Below are 17,588 nucleotides of genomic sequence, written 5' to 3'. Positions count from 1 at the left end.
AGGCGGTGGAAGTAAAATTGAGCAGGGAAAGCTTTCAGAGGTAGCTTTGTTTTTCCTTCACTCTTGATGTTCCGAGTTGTCTTCTTCTAGTATAATTTCCCTTCAATCAGGAGAACTTTTAGCGATTCTTTTAGAGCAGGTCTTCTGCCAACAAATTCAGCTTTCCTTCATCTGAGAATGTCTTTATTTCACCTTCATTCCTGAAGGATATTTTCACTTGGTACAAAATTTGGGGATGACAGTTCTTTTCTTTTAGTACTTGAAAAGTGTGCCACTTTCTTCTGGTCTCCATGGTTTCTATTGAGAAATCTGTAGTCATTTGAATCATAGTTCCCCTATAAGTAGTGCATCACTTTTCTTGATAACTATTTCAAGATTTTTTCTTTGTCTTAAGTTTTTAACAGTTTGATTACGAAGTGTCTAAGTGTGGATTTCTTTGAATTTATCCTTTTAGGAGTCTGTTGAGCTTCTTGAATCTCTAGATTTATGTCTTTTGCCAGGTTTGGGAAATATTAAAAACATTTTTTTCTACACTATCCTCTTCTGTTGTTCTAGCACTCCATTGACATGACTGTTAGATCTTTTGTTATTGTCATGCAGGGCCCCGAGGCTCTGTTCGTTTTTTCTCAATCTTTGGTTATTCAGATTAGATCATTTCTATTGATCTTCACAGACTTTTGCTCTGTCACCTCTGTTCTGCTGTTGAGTCCATGCAACAAGTTTTTAATTTTGATTACTGTGTCTTGTTTCTTGCTGAGACTTTCTGTCTTTTCAGAAGTGTTTGCCCTTCCTTCTTGAAGCAATTTTATAATTGTTCTAACGTCTTTGATGATACCAACATCTGTCATCTTTGCATTGTTGTCTGTTGAACATCTTATGTGAATTTAGGTTTTCCTAGGTCTTCATATGACAAATAATTTTGGATTGTATTTTGGACATTTTTAATATTATGTTTTGAGCCTCTGGGTCTTATTTAAGTTCTGTGGAGAATATTGATGTTTTTGTTTTAGCGGACTTGACCTGGTTGGGTTCGGGCTCCTCAGTCTTCTCTGAGTTTTAAAATAGTTTCAATGTCAGCTTCGTTTCCAAAGCCATTACAGAGCTATTCAGATATGTTCTGTTTGTGTGCCGACCAGTGGCCATCCTGGGACCTGGAAACTAGGGCTGTCTCTTAGTTCAGTTTTCAAAGTCTGTGGTATGCTGCTGAGGGTCAGACCCATGCCTGTATAACTTGAGGGTGAGCCCAGGAGTTCCTAAACAACTTGGTGGGGGGATCACTTTCCTGCGTTCCTTCCTCTCTGTGATCTCCCTGCTACTTTATGGTTCTCTGGGGCTGCCTTTTTAGTCACCCAGCCAGAAATCCGGGGCTTTACCTACCCTGCTCTCCTGTATATTTACCATAACTCTGCCTATATCTGGGGCTACAAGGTGGAAGGACAGAGAGAAAAGATGCAAGAGGGGTTTTTGCCCCTCGCTCTTGGGACCATAGCTTCTCTGACTGGAGAGGAAGGATCCCTTTCTAAAGGTGCCTCAGAGTTTTAGGCTTCCTGCTATGGTAGACAGAGTTCTAAAGTTCTCCCAAGATTCTTGTCCCGTGGTTATTCAGTCAAACATAATCTAGGTACTGCTGTGAAGGGTAGAAATAGAAACTGATTTAACTACAGACTGCCTGGAGCTACAGTACAAGAAAAGGGAGGGAAAAAAGCATGCGATTTCCCCCGCTCTCTATGTGGTAGGAGAATACACTCCTGTTCCCCATGCCAGCACCGAAGGGCTTCTCCTGGAGCGCTCTGTCTACATCCTGGGTGCCCAGTTGTGGGTTCTGGCTGCATTGCATCCAGGCCTAGAGATATTGGAGGGAGAAAAGTAGTGAACTCACTGCCAGCTCTTTGCCTTCCTCCCCAGTCCACTTACTACTATTCACTTTTTTGTTTCAGTCCTGATTTTGTAACTGCATTCAGTGGGAGAGACAGGTTGGGTTTTTAAGGATTCTTTTTTTTTAACAAATGGAGTCATAACTTTGTAGTTTTGTAGAAGTTGCTTTTTTTCACTTAAGGTGTTATGGACATTTTTCCATGTTAGTAGATACAGAGCAATGAACCTCACTTTTTAATTATGAATAGTAATACTAGCATAGTAGCAGCTACCATGTCATTGAACCAGTAAGGAAGTATATTAATTTATGAGGGCTGCTATAACAAAGCACCACAGACTGGGTGGCTTACACAGACGTTTATTTTCCCACAGTTCTGGAGACAGGAAGTTCCGTATCAAGGTGTGGCAGGGTTGGTATCTTCTGAGGCCTTTCTCCCTGACTTGCAGATAGCCATCTTCTTCCTGTTTCATCATGTGATGTCTTCCTCTGCTTGCGCTACCATAACAAAATTCCATAGACTGGGTGGTTTAAACAACAGAAACGTGTTTTCTCATAGTTCTAGAGACTGAGAAGTCCAAGATCAAGGTGCTGGCCAATTCATTGCCTGTTGAAGGCAGACACCCTCCTTCCTGGCTTGCAGATGGCCACCTTCTCGCTGTGTCCTCATGTGGTGGAAAGCGAGCTAGCAAGCGAGCTAAGCCCTGGTGTTTGTTCCTTGTCTTTACAAGAGCACCAGGCCTCCCGGATTAGGGCCCCACCCTTAGGACTTCATTTAACCTTTAGCACTTTCTCCCAGACTCTGTCTCCAGATACAGTCACACTGGTTGCTGGGGCTTCCATGTAGGAATTTGGGAGGGACACAGACGTTCGGTCTGTAACACATGGTCTTCCCTCTATGCCTGTCTGTGTCCTGATTTCCTCCTTTTATAAGGATACCAGTCCTGTTGGATTCGGGCTCTCCTTAATGACCTCATTTTAACTTTATAAAGTATTGGGAGTTAGGACTTCAACACAGGAATTGTGAAAGGATGCAGTTCAACCCATAAAAGTATTTTTCTCTGCTTAAGATAAGGAAACTGAGGTTCACAGACCTTGAGTAATTTTGGCCAAGATCACACATCTAGTAAGATAGAACCAGGATTCAACCCTGGGTAGATTGGCCCCAGAGCCTGTTCTTTGAACTATCTGGCCGTTCTCCTATCCCCAGTCTCCACCTTGGCACGGCAGTTGTTGGGATGTGCCACGGATTATTGAATAATCCTATGCTGGACATAATGGGTTTTCTTTTTTTTTTTTTTTCTGTTAGACAGTGCTGCACTGAACATGCTTTTACAGGAATCACTGCACACCTCTGAAAATATTGCTATTGTATAATACCTAGAAATCAATTTACTCACAGAAGTCATTGTTAAATTTATGTATTTCCCTAAAATACCTTCAAAAAATGTGCTTGTTTACCCTCCCAGCGATAATGAGTGAGAGGGGCAAGTTTTAGAAAAGAGCAATGGAAAAGCTACTTCCTGTCATAGGCTACAGATGAATTGGAATTGGGTACTTATTTGAGGCGTCTCAGAGTGAAACAAAGGCCATTGTTTCTGTTAAGTTAGGTGGGGTGAAAACATACCAAGTGATGTATCCTGGTCAATTCATGACGTGCTTTCTTGTTTTTCAGAATTTTGATTCTGACATTAGCAGTGTGGGAATAGATGGCTGCTGGCAGGCAGACAGCCAAAGGCTTCTCAATGAGGTGATGGTGGAGCACTTCTTTCGACAAGGAATGCTGGATGTAGCTGAGGAGCTCTGCCAGGTAACAGTGTGCCACCTGTGAGAGCAGGAAACGGAAACAAGGGAAGTCCTTGCAGTTTTTAAGTCTTCTCAGCCATAGGCAGGTTTTTACATTTTAATCATCTGGGCTGACTTCAGTTTACTAGGAAGTTTTGTTTTTTGTTTTTTTTTTTTTTTAAAGTTGGTGAAAATTATAGTCCTAGAACTTGTTATTCAAATTATTTCCTTATTCCTGCCCCAGAATGTTGGTCCCAGGTCATCAATCAAGGGTCAGAAGTGATGCTACTTTTTCAAACATCTCCTCTTTTGTTTTTTTTTTGTTGTTGTTTGTTTGTTTTTTTGGAATAAGCCAGGGCATTTAATTTATTTTTTTAATTAATTTTTTTTATTGGAGTATAGTTGATTTACAGTGTTGTGATAGTTTCTGCTGCACAGCAAAGTGAATCAGCCATACATACACATATACACACTTTCTTCTCGACTCCGTTCCCATATAGGTCCTTACAGAGCAGTGAATAGAGTTCCCTGTGCTATACAGTAGGTTCTTATTAGTTATCTTCTATATACAGTAGTATGTATAAAACATCTCTTTTAAGAGGGAAGGTTAGTATAGCAGAGGAGAAAAGGACAAAGAGGTTTATATTTGCTTTTCTCATCTAGCCCAGCTTAAAGAACTTTGTTTATCAAATGAATTTCAAGCTAAAATTTACTTCAAGTGAACAGCATTTGTCTTTTATTCCATTAGACATGAAGTTAGGGGTCTCAGAACAGTTTACCAATACCACATAGTCATAATATTAGCAGCTGCCCTGTATGGAGTATTTACCACCCTCCAAGCCCTGCCTTATTCCTCACTGCAACCCTGTGAGGAAGAAATGGTTGAGGAAGAAATGACTGCTCCCATTCTACAGAGGTGGAATCTGAGGTCTGGAGAAGTAACCAGCCCAAGGCCATACAGGTTCTTAGTGGAGGAACTTGGATTCAGTTCCAATTCGTGTGTCTTCAGACTCTGTTCTGTGGCTTACATTCTGTGCTGTTGTATTTTCCATTTAGAAAAATGAAGGACCGTAAGGATTAAATAATTTAAAGCCAGTCTGTAAACCAGACCTCTAATGTAAGCCTCTTCTGTTAAACAATTCAGATAAGCAATAACTCAAGTCTTTCTCTGTATGTTATGGGATTTTGTGTATGTGTCCATATAAATTTCCTAAAATAAATTGTGTCATTTAGGATTAAGTTTTGTTTACAAGTAACAGAGACCCAAAATACCAATGCCTTAAACAAGAATGAAGTTTATTTCTCTTACACAGAAATCGGAGGTAGTAAGCCATCCACTGCATATGTGGTAGCCGTGTGCCGTGAAGCTCTTAGGGACCTCGGCTGCTTGTAGCTCTGCTGTTTCTAAGGTGTCCCTTGTCCACATGGTCCAGGATAGCCCGAACCCCAGCTAGACATTTTGTATTACAGGAAGGGGCAAAGAGTACATACTTATGTTTCACTGGCCAGAACTTACATCTTGCAAAGCCATGCCCAGCTTTATTCCATATGGTTATGTGCCCAGCTAAAATTGGGGGTTTTACTATTATAGAAAAGGAGGAAGAATGATACTGGGGCTCAGTCATCAGTCTCTGCCAGAGAAATGCATGGTAAAAAGAAATTATCTTTAGTGATTTGCCTCACATTTTATAATGTAGAATATGCTTGTACCATATCTCTTTATTCTGATTACTGCTAATGAAAGTTCTTTCAATTTTTTCAGGAATCTGGTCTTTCTGTAGACCCAAGCCAGAAAGAACCATTTGTGGAGTTAAACCGAATATTAGAAGCGTTAAAAGTCCGAGTTCTGAGACCTGCTCTGGAGTGAGTTACTGAGTTTGTTTTCTTTTAAGTACTTTGAGAGAACTCTGTAAGAAAATGGAATCAGAAAACACGTTAGAGATTTTGAGATTATATATATATCTCACCTGGGGTAGACTTCAGAGGCATCAAGGGAGAATTATTTTATTGCTTTTAGCGAAGTGAGTTTGGGGGATATGCAATATGAGAAAATGGTTAGGGCTTATTTCACTTATCAGTTGGTCTGAATTCCCATGAGAGAAGAGGGTTTCCTCTAGCTAGGCTACACCTCCACTTTAGACTAGCTTTATAACTGAAGGACTGTTGTTCAGATGGTCTGAGTTTGATATTTGAACTTCCATAATGTTCTGGGTTCACTGCTTGCATTCTAAAAAAAAAAAAAAAAAAAAAAAAGCAGTTTAATTGGTTATTGGAACCAAGTGGTATACGTAAAGAGAACAAATATTGTTATGGAGTTTTACTCTAATTGCCATCATAAAATAATTCACTGTGAACTGGTCATTGATGTGAATTATACGAAATTACTGGGTTAGCTCTGATAAATATTATCCTAGTACAGAGTCAGCAGAGTTTTTCATAAAGGGCCAGGTAGTAAATATTTTAGGCTTTGCAGGCCACATAAGGTCTCCGTTACATATTTTTCTTTATTTTATTTTACAACCCTTTAACAATGTAAAAAAACCGTCTTGACCATCTGGCATACAAAACAGGCAGCAAGTCCTGTTTGGCCGGTGGCCATAGTTTGCTGACCCCTGTCCTAGAATTTTTTAATGTGAGAATTATCAGGTTATTTGTTTTAAAAAGAAAGAAAGGAAGAAAGGGAAGGAGGAAGGAAGGAAAGTTATAAAATAAAAGGAAGAAACTGGGTGATAGAAGCAGTGATATTATTTTGAGGTCATAGCCTTAGAATCCTGGGATTTTAAAACTGGAAGTATTTGATATCGTTGTTATCAGGAAAAAAAATAGTTGGGAAGATCCTTCATGAGTTTTAAAAAATACACTTCCTTTTCCTTCTACTAACCCATTTAATTTTTCATAGGTTAGTTTTCTGTTTCTCAGCATTTCTCAGTTCTTAGAAAATTTTGCAGAGTTCTAAAACCACCCTAGGTGAACAGGCGGAGATAGAGTCCTGTGTAAATTTATAAATATCAAATTTCTGTATAAATTGTAAATGTGAGGTAACTCATTTATTTTATTTTCGTTGCTGCATGTGGATTTTCTCTATTTGCGGCGAGCAGGGGCTACTCTTCGTTGTGGTGCAGTGGCTTCTCATTGCGGAGCGTGGGCTTCAGTAGCTGCAGCACACGAGCTCAGTAGTTGCAGCCCTAGAGTGCAGGCCCTAGAGCGCATGGGCTTTAGTAGCTGTGGCACGCGGGCTCTAGGGCACACAGACTTCAGTAGTTATGGCATGCGGGCTCAGAAGTTGTGGCTCGCAGGCTCTAGAGCGCAGGCTCAGTAGTTGTGGCGCATGGGCTTAGTTGCTCTGCGGCATGTGGGATCTTCCCAGACCAGGGATCGAACCCGTGTCCCCTGTGTTGGCAGGCGGATTCTTAACCACTGCACCACCACTGCACCACCTCATTTATTTTAATTCTTTAAAGATGTAAACGTCACTTAAGCAGCACCACTGTGTACTATGCATATTACCTTTATAGTTGGATTTTTTTTAGATTTTATTGTGACATCCCTGTGAGATTAAATTTAGTCAAGTACCTCTAATAACACCTCTTAAACAAAATATGGCAGCCATTCTTCTACTTTTTATATTCCACCTAAATGATTAAACAATTATAAAGGAGAGTGAGGGAGCCTAAATATAAAAATGTAATGGGTTTCACAGTTGTCTTATAGTGATTTAGAAATAATATATGAGTTGTTATTTGAGGTAATAGTCATTTATCCATTAATTTCTCAGGTTCATCATCAAACTTTTATTGAGTGCTTATGTACCAGAGACTGTGCTGAGTATTTGGACTGCCTTAGCCCTCAAAATTCTCAAGGCTTGTTCCTTTTGGAATGAAGAAAATTCATAAGACCCTTTTAACTTTGGGCTTTTTCTGTAAGATCTAAGTTTCTGACTGGTAACTATGGCATATATATCAATTATTTCTGTAAATGTTTTCTGTTATTTGTAGCCTCAAGCAGTGCCTCTCAGGCAAAGGGAGGACTCATTCCATCCACTTGGCACTAACAGTGGAAACTACTGTACAGTAGTCCCTCGGTATCCATGGGGGATTGGTTCTAGGGACCCCTGTGGATACCAAGATTCATGGATGCTCAAGTCCCTTATGTAAACCGACCTGGTAGCCTTGCCTCTCCGTATCCCCGGCTGCGGAACCTGCAGAGGCCCTCCATATCTGCAGGTTCCGCAACTGTGGATTCGGAGGGCCAACTGTACAGTAGAAATTTTCTCCTTTCGCTTTTCTGGGAATATTGCCATGTTAGATATCTGCATATGGGGATGTAGTCATAATTATAGTTGTCTCTTTTGGAGTGCTTATTATATGCCTAGCATTGTTCTAAGCATTTTATTTGTATTAGTTTATTCAATCCTCATAATAACCCCATGAAGTAAGTACTGGGTTTACAGAGGGGGAATTGAGCCTGGAAGTTGCTCCTTGAAAAAAAGGATACAGAGTCAAAAGGTCAGTCGAGGAAAGCTTCACATGGTATTCCCTAATATTCTCCTGTAAGAGAGTCACTTTAGAAGTAAGGGAGAAAGAGAAAAACAAATAGCGTATTAATATTGCTTACATGTGGAATCTAGAAAAACGATACAGATGAACTTAGTTGCAAAGCAGAAATAGAGACACAGATGTAGAGAACAAACATATGGACACCAAGGGGGGAAGGGAGAGGTGGGATGAATCGGGAGATTGGGATGGATGTGTATACACTATTGATACTATGTGTAAAATAGATAACTAATGAGAACCTGCTGTACAGCACAGGGAACTCTACTCAGTGCTCTGTGGTGACCTAAATGGGAAGGAAATCCAAAAAAGAGGGGATACATTTATACATATAGCTGGTTCACTTTGCTGTACAGTAGATACTAACACAACATTGTAAAGCAACTATATTCCAGTAAAAGTTAATTAAGAGAAATGAGAGATTCACTTTAGCATATTAGAGGGGCCATCAGCAGTCCTACGGTAAAGAAACTCATTTAACTTTGTAAAACCCAGTGTTTCCCATGCGTATTTAACCAGACTCCCTGTCTCCTAACACCTATTAAAACTCACAAAATTGGTGATCTGTAGAACATAAGTTTGGAAAATCTTAGTTTAACAGAAATCTCCATTACAGAAACTCAGACTTCTCCAATTCTTGCCTATTGGTGGATGCAAAGCAAATACTAATTCAACATATTTTATGGGCAAGGTATGGAAAATTCACTGTACTCAACTTGTACCAAAAATTTAAAAATGTGGGACATGAGTTTCAGGGATTTTGGTTCAGATACACAGTGGAAAATCTTTCATATTTCATGTGTGGCATCTTCTTTTGTACCTGCTGGGGGGTACAGAAACCACCGTGGAACCACCCGAGAGAGAAAGCAAAAGGTGAAAGCCTGCAGCAGTTCTCGAGGCAGCCTAGGCAGTTGAGGCAGCGGCCAACCAAAAAGATTAATGTGGATAGAGGTCATGGAAGGCCTAGATGAGAAGGAAGTCTGGTGAGCATTACCTGTTAATCGCAACTAATAAAAGACGGTGGAAAAGAAGTGAGTAAGGAATGGTGACATGGCAGAGAGAAGCAGCAGAAGAACAGCTAATTATATGTACAGATCTAGTCAGGACCCTGCCTACTCTTTTGTTCCTGCCCCTATATTTCTGAGTTTGTGTACAGATTTTTCTCCTCATCCAGATCACTTTATCTGTTTTTTGAGTTCCTCTTGGCATCTAGCATAGTGCTTATTTCTTAGCAGGCACTCAATAAAAGATGGAATAATTTGAAGGAGAACTTTGAACAAACATGACCTCCTCCTTCATGTGGCAGATAGAAGCAAAGCCAAAAATAACTAGTGTCAACAAAAGAATAACAGTAACTTACTTTAAGGAGATGGAGAAAATTAGAAAAATAGAAACTGTCTGTAACTCTGTGCCAGTTACTGACGTTTTGAAAGTGCTGTCTCGAGGGGAAGCTGGTTGGTTGCCTTCCTAAAGGCGTTTCAAAGAGTAATCCTGCCTTGGTGGATTTGCCGCAGTCTAGAATCTGACTCTCAACCTTGCAGACTTGGGAACCTGTTTTTTTTCAATACCCAGAGCAGGCCCAGGGGCCTCATAGCACTTGTTTAGAGGAATTTGCAGTTCTATTTGCAAAGTCTCAGTAGAATGCCATTAAGAGAACAGAAACTAACTGAATGATTATAAGAAAGAGATGTTATAGAATTTTTCACAGAAGAAGAGAGAAAAACTATTTCATTAGTCTAGATCACTGCAGAGTTTTCGATTAGGCAGGCCGTGAACAGTATCAGGCAAGCTGTTGAAGTATGAGAGGAATCCCATCTCTAAGCCTAGCAATTAGGTGAGGCTAGAAATAAAAACCACAGAGGAATGTGAGGTGAGCTTGCCATTGTGGTTTCTTGGTGCTGTGTGTGAACGGTGGGTCTGAGGAGAAGAAAATGGTTGCTGGACTTAGAGAAATTGTGGTATCAGTGCATAAAACACAATTTATAAGCAGAGAAGGGTTTTAGAAAGTGAAAATGAAGGAAGCAAGCCAAGGTGCCTGGTCATAGAGCCTTGGCCGCCACTGGCAAAGAGGGTGACCGGGATTACGCTGTTTCTGGTGTCTGTTTTCTCGTTGTTAGTTTTGTCTTCCTGTAGGCAGGCAGTCTTGCTGATTCAGGCATTTTTAATAGCTACATAGAACCTCAGAATAAAGACTCTGATAGATGTACTTTTGGAGAAGAGGAATCAAGGTTTGAACAAGTTGGGTTTCCCTCCCCCAGTCTGAGGGGGGTCTGTTTTGTTTTGTTTCTTTTTTTGTTTTGTTGTGTCCCAGGGGTTGTTAATTCTGAAAGGGCAGAAGAGCTGAGTTGAGGGATATTGTTTTAATTCATGGGGACCATGCACTAAGTCTGGTGGAGAGAGCGACTATTAAAAAGAAGCTAATTGAAAACGGAAAGAGGTGCCCAGTGGCAAGAACACAGAAGAGAAAAAAGCACAATGGAGTATAAAGGCCAAAGGGGAAAAAATATCTGGGGTGAGGACATCATTTTCTGTTGTCTGTTCTATGTTTGTTGCTGGCAAAAGTCTGTATGAGGTTCCAAGACAGTAGGTGCTCCTCAGGAAGAAGAAGAGACATGGCCATCTCTTACCTGGATCCATCCTCACCAGGGACCTGGGCATTACTGGAGATGAGTGGGCAAGCTACGACTATAGAGAGATTAAGAATCTTCTTTTACAAAAAGGGAAAATTGAAAGAAACTGTCACTGAGATTAAGTGTTTAAGAGAATAAGGAGTTGAACTAGGCCAGGAGGGGGAACGAAAGGGACTCTAGAATTTGTTCTTATAAAATGCTGAACGGTTATTAATTTAAGCTTATCAAAAACTTGGTTTTGTGGTGGGAAACTAGCAGTAAATAAGGCAAAGTCATATTTAAGTACTTTATTAAAAAATCACGGGCTTCCCTGGTGGCGCAGTGGTTGAGGGTCCGCCTGCCGATGCGGGGGACGCAGGTTCGTGCCCCGGTTGGGGAAGATCCCACATGCCACGGAGCGGCTGGGCCCGTGAGCCATGGCCGCTGAGCCTGCGCGTCCGGAGCCCATGCTCCGCAACGGGAGAGGCCACAGCAGTGAGAGGCCCGCGTACCACCAAAAAAAAAAAAAATCCCTAATCTATAGAACTGTGCTGTCCAATGCGGTGGCCACTTGTCAGAGGTAGCTATTGGGTATGGCCGCCAAGCCCTGTGTTACTAAGAACCTCATGTAAAGTTGAAGGTATGATTCAAACGTGAAACACGGTAGTTCGTGTGGTTTCTTAAACAGCATGGAAGAAGGACAGAGATCCACAGCAACTCTGAGATGAGTAAAACGTTAGTAGTTCCAGCGGTGGACTCAACTCATATCTGAATTGCCATTTGAAAATATCCCAGAAATCCAATGCTAGCTATCCTAAAGCAAAGTGATAGGGTTCTTCACTTTTCTGGCTGAATTCCAGTTTCTGGGTTTTTTCAGCACTTGATTCGGTCACCAGTAACATTCAGCCAGTCCACACCTGTGGAGTAAACGCATGTCACTCATTTCCCTGAGCTTCAGCCTGTACCCCCAAGAAGATAGCCCCAAGGTAGACTAGAAGAAGAAGGTATTTGTAAGCCTTTTTAAAACGCTGTGAAAGGTTGTAGTGGAGTGTGCCGTAGGAACTGGAGAGAGGCATTTTTATTCACTATTATCAGAAACAGATCCCAGCCCAGGCTGGCAGAATGGTGAGAGGAGAGATAAACAGACCAGTGCTGTCAGTTAGGTTTCTGGGAAAGAACAGCTAGCTCTGAAGGTAGAATCTTGTTTTAATTATTTTTGGATTAATATGGAAATTCTAAACATGGAGCTAACAATGGGCCAAGTCTTTTCGGAGGCCTGACGCTGAAGATAATTAATGCTTCATGTTTCTGTGGGATAATTGCGTCGATATGGGTTGCTTCTGACTTAATCACCTAAGTAAGTAGTATTGTTTTGGGGTCTTTTAATGGAAGAGGCCCAGAAGTTCTCTCTACTAGTCACCGCAGTGGCAGTGAGCAGAGAGGATTGTGACATGGTGACCTTATTGGGTGTCATTGTTCTGGTCTCCGGTGTTTCTCTAAACAAGGAATGGCTCCAAAGCTGGCATTGCTCTTGTGGCACACATTGGAGATGTGGGAGCAGAATTTATTTTAGAAACCACAGTAAAGCTAATAATTTACCTGAATGTTTACATGTAGCTTGCTGGTTGTAGTATAGTGATCGTTCGTTTTTTAAAAATTAAAAATCAAAAGTTTTCTGCTAGGAACGCCATTAGCCAGAATACAGCGCCCCGTTCACTTATTAACTGTTCTTTGTCTTTCCGTCACGTCTTCTAGTGCTTTGTAGACAAGTGGATGCAGTTTTTGGTGTCGAGTGTAGTTTTGTGCTTTTGCAGTCCCGTGTGCTTTGTTGGTTTTGGATTTGTTGTTATCAGGTTAATTAAGGTCTGTTCTACCCCTTATTCCTGCTCAGTGAATCACACAGTCCAATATTCAGTGTGAACTTCTAGCGAAGACGCCTTCAAAAAATTTTGAAGGGGATTAACTGGTACATGCTGATTCCCACAGAGTTGGTTCTATAAAAATCAAAGCAGCAGTGAGTATTACATGGAAATGCCCAAGTAACTCTTTTAAATGTAATTTTCTTACTAATGACTTTGGAGAACGTTAAGCCTATTCCCTCAGTAAACACATGTTAAGTAGCTTATTATTGTCTGTGCCAGTCTCCCGGCTCAGTGCTTCTACGAGCCCCCTCATTTAATGCCCATAACCCTCTGAGTTGCCCCCGCTTTACAGTAAGGAAACAGACTTGAGAGCATTAAGTGACAGACTGCCCCGATTCACCCCACAGAGCCAGGATTTAAAGGGCCATGCATGTTTGGCTCTATTAACCTGTGCCCTCTATCACTGTACCCCATGCAGAGTAGAAGGGGCACCGAGCTGAGCAAGGCAGAGCCCCTGCTTTAAGAGGCCAGAAACTGTCCTACCAAGTAGATTGTGTGTGAAGAGCTGGGAGAGGTTCAAATAAAGAACCTCTCGAGTTCTGTGGATGGAGAGATGAGTAGGGAACTTGTAGAAAATATGGTCATTGAGCCTGGGCCTTGAATTTTTCAATTCCGTTCTCAGCTACTCAATTTGTTTGATTGTACTATTTTAAAAATGTAACTAGCACCTGCACTGGGAGGTAGGACCATGGCCTCTAATTTCATAGAAGGAACAAGTCCTCTATCTGGACCAGCTTTCATTCACCTGGACACATCACTGTTGCTGGTGATGCATATCGCTACCTCAGGTTGTCTGAATCTGTTTGCATGTTTTTCTTGGCCTGCACCTCTCTCTGCCTCCATTCTGTTCTGAAGAGGCCTCTTATTTTCCTCCTTTAATTCTTTATACCACATGGCAGATGCCTCTAATTTACCCTGTTGGCCAGCCACCGTGTTCTTCACCTTCCCTGTGCTGCCTGTCGGCATCAACCTCTTGGTTTTCCAGCCTTCCCTCTTAGAAACAAGAGTGGAGGGGCAGAGATCTCGGTGATGACAGGCCCCGTTCCCAAGCTGCTTTCTCCATTGTATCACTCTGGGCTGTCTTTGCCTTTATAAAGTAACCTCCTGCCTCTGAGAGCCTTATGTTTTTCCTCTCCTATTTCTTTTCTCTATTGAACCGATGGACAGTTCTCTCTGCACGATTCCAGTGTGCCCAAATTTCATTTACCACAGTTTAGTTAAATAACACCAATTCCCCAACAACACAGTTCAGGTTTCAGTCACCGTGAAGTATTGTGAGTAATTGCATAAAATGAAAACTTCTCTGCCAGCTCTTCAGTCCACAGATACATAATAACACATGTGCATCGTGATCATGACGGGTCACCTCACTGCTTTTTCCGTCTGTTGGTGATTGGTCACAGTGCAATTCATTTCGCCCTCAGACAGCAAAGGTGTGGTTGTATTGCTTCCTTGCCTCTGCTGATCAGCCTGCATGACACATTACAGAAATGGATCATTGAAAGAGGAACTTGGTCAACAAAGATGAATTGCTAGAAGTGAAACTGAATGCATTGAGGAAGATTTGAAAATGATGACAGCAAAGTGAAGCTAGGACAAGGCCTAGGCCTACATGAAGCTATGGTACCCTGCATATTGAAAAGTCCTGTGAATGTAAAAACCAAGGTTGAAGTCGCTTCAACACCTTTTAATTTAAATCGCACCGGGAACAGAAAGCTGCTTGTGATTTAAATGATGGCGCATTTACTTCTACTTTGTTTGTAAAAACAAACAAAACAAACCAAAACACACCTCCCATCAGTTTGGCTAACATTCAGGCCAAAGTGCTTTCGTTATTAGTTGCCTCATTGAAAGAAAACAGTTTAAAAAGGAGATTGAGGAAGGACTTTACTGCCAGTAAAGGATGGTTTCAGCATTTCAGAAATCATCGTGAATCGACTAACGTTAAACTGTCTAGGGAGGCTGCTAGCGTGGATAAGAAAGCTGCTGTGAAATTCGTACCCAGATTCCAAAGATTAGGTAAGGCAGGTGTTAACGATGATTGTCCAGAGAGACAACCCCATCAAGAACTTACGCAACTAGAGATGTAGGACCACGAAGTGACCATGAAGGATATCAACATAGATGAACTCTCTCGTTAGGAGGCAACAGAGTGTTAAACCTATACTCACCTGGCTGGTTAACCGTGGCCCAGGAATTAGGGTCAAGAAAATACAAACATGGGGGCCCGGGTACAATCCTGGGGATGAGGGAGAGGCCGCATCAGCAAGCGTTTCACCCTAACGCTTAAATGTGCTTTTACGTGTCTGCGGGGCTAAAAATGGGGTAGATCAGCCTTAGCTTAGAAAATGGCATTTTGCCAGAGAGGGAGAAACTTAGAAATGTTTATTCTAATCCCTGGCCTTGTGAGATTTAAGCTCAATATACTATTCAGAAGTTAAATGAAGATAATACAGTGTTTCAGAATAGAATGACAAGAAACATGACCCTTAAGAAACACGGAAAACTTGTATTCTATGAATTTAGGTTTTGCATTCTCCCTACACTCTCTCTGCAGCTCTTTTTTGTAATCGGTATCTACTTTTCTAAGAATATTGTAGGGGGACAGCAATTAGCAATGCTAGTTTTTCCTGATTATTTTGTAGCCCTGTCTATAGCAAAATTTGAAAGTGTGTCAAAATAAATTCAAGGTGTAAATTAGGAATTACATTGTCTAAATGCCTCTCCAAGTTTAAAAATGAGGTATATATATTTATAGCTTGAAAAGCCTGAATTTCTAATTCATAGCCTGAATTACTTTTAACAAAAGTAATTTGCAATTACCGTTAGCTCTTTGATGAAAAAAGAAAGTTAAGAAATTTTGTTTAGTTTTACATTAGTTAAAAAAGTTAAGTATAAAATAGTAATATATGTTCATTATAGAAAACTCCTTTTTTTTTTTTTTTTTTTTTTTTTTTTGCGGTACGCGGGCCTCTCCCGTTGCGGAGCGCAGGCTCAGCGGCCATGGCTCACGGGCCCAGCCGCTCTGCGGCATGTGGGATCTTCCCGGACCAGGGCACAAACCCGTGTCCCCTGCATCCGCAGGCGGACTCTCAACCACTGCGCCACCAGGGAAGCCCAAATTCTTCTATCTTAAAAATCAGTGTCATCTGGACTGCTATTAGCTGCTGTTCATCGCTGTGTCCTCCTGGGTGTTTTTAGCCCCCTGGTGCTGCTCTAATAGCTGGTGCCCTATTCCAGTGAGTCATAATCCACACTGTAGCAGTTGATGTGTGAATCCAACTTTCCTAGAGTCATTCCTGTTAAAAATTTTGGCGAGTAGAATTTTTTTTTTCCTATATATCACAACTTTTCCTCCCCTTTAACATTGCATCGTGAACATTTGCCTATAAAAATAGAGTTTTTCCTCCTTTGTGAGTTGCCCACTTAAGGACTTTGCCCTTTTCTGTTGGTCTTCATCATTTACTAAAGTTTGTAGTTACTCTCTGTTCCCTTCTTTGACTCTTGCAAACGCTTGGATATATACCTCATTATCAGAAACTGAAAAAAGAAAAGGCTCACTGCCTTTCTTTACTTGGTAGTAGGAAAACATAACTCATGTTTTTATGAGTTAGAATGGAGTAGGAAAAACTTTGGTAAGTGATCTGATTTAAATATGCTTGCTTGGACCTGGAAGTCAGGAAGGTACCTGACAGACTGGAGACGGGCAAATGCACAGTACTTTTGGTACTGGCGGCTGGTGTTGGGCATTCATAAAAGAGAGCTGCTGGAGGTACCTGGTTGGTGTCACCAAGTCTCCAGACTTGGTGCTGCAGCCAGACTGCATTAATCTTAGTGCCACGTAAGGATGCAAGACTTACTTAAATAAATTTAAGCAAATATTTCCAAGGCCCAAGTGATTATTATTTTTAAAAATCACATTGATTTTGAGGTCGGAGAAGCTTCATGATTTGACTCTAAGACGTGGATGTATCAACAAGTTGATTCGAATATTCATATGCATGTGCAGACCTTTTTGGGAAGGACAGGATCCAGTGACAGTGCTGCTTCATGAAATCTAATCCCAGTCAACTGATTCATTATGAATAACTTGAAGCATTTTACTCTTGTAGTTTGTGGAGTAACTCAGTGTTTATATTTGTACCCAGTAGTTCAGATTCTGAGGGTCCTTAGTGAATCGGGTTAGGTGGGGAATATTTGTCCAACTAAAGATCAGATTAAAGAAGAATGATACTGACACCTTCTACATCTTAATATGTTTAAAGAAGTGAAGCAGTGTTTCTTACCACTTGCTTGCAGATCTGATTTTAGCAGCTGTCTGATAATGCTTTTCTGCTTTAGTGCACCTTTAACTGGTAGTCCCAGCTCAAGGTTATTCCAACTGTTTGTACTCTATTATTATTATTTTTTAATTTTTTTTTTTTTTTGCGGTACGCGGGCCTCTCACTGCTGCGGCCTCTCCCGTTGCGGAGCACAGGCTCCGGACGCGCAGGCTCAGCGGCCATGGCTCACGGGCCCAGCCGCTCCGCGGCATGTGGGATCTTCCCAGACTGGGGCACGAACCCGTGTCCCCTGCATCGGCAGGCGGACTCTCAACCACTGCGCCACCAGGGAAGCCCCAACTGTTTGTACTCTAGAGGCCTGCGTCACTGTACTTTGGATGATTCAAAACTGCATGTTGTTCTTTCCCTCATTAGCACTGTTTGTACAAATCTTTTTGGTGCTGTGTGTTGACACTGTATGTTACTTACACAGCTTTATCTGCCTGATTAGACTGAAAGCATCTTGAGGGTAAATACTTATGATTACTGTTTTTAATCTCAAAGCACGTATGGCACCAGATCTT

The 17,588-nt window shown here is 41.4% G+C and overlaps 1 protein-coding gene across 3 annotated transcripts in view; it reads left to right on the top strand.

The window, feature by feature from the left end:
* Window positions 1-17,588, top strand: part of RMND5A (required for meiotic nuclear division 5 homolog A) — a 61,108-nt gene that overhangs the window by 31,043 nt on the left and 12,477 nt on the right. For all 3 annotated transcript variants that reach the window (XM_033418064.2, XM_004286652.4, XM_033418065.2), the window contains exons 3-4: window positions 3,549-3,683; window positions 5,421-5,521. In XM_033418064.2, coding sequence (XP_033273955.1) covers window positions 3,549-3,683; window positions 5,421-5,521 — 236 coding nt within the window. The remainder of the gene's footprint in view (window positions 1-3,548; window positions 3,684-5,420; window positions 5,522-17,588) is intronic.

This window comes from Orcinus orca, chromosome 13, assembly GCF_937001465.1.
Source record: "Orcinus orca chromosome 13, mOrcOrc1.1, whole genome shotgun sequence".
NCBI classification, from domain to species: Eukaryota; Metazoa; Chordata; class Mammalia; order Artiodactyla; family Delphinidae; genus Orcinus; species Orcinus orca.
Note: the sequence above shows the minus strand (reverse complement) of the source record. Positions and strands in the feature narration are given on the sequence as shown.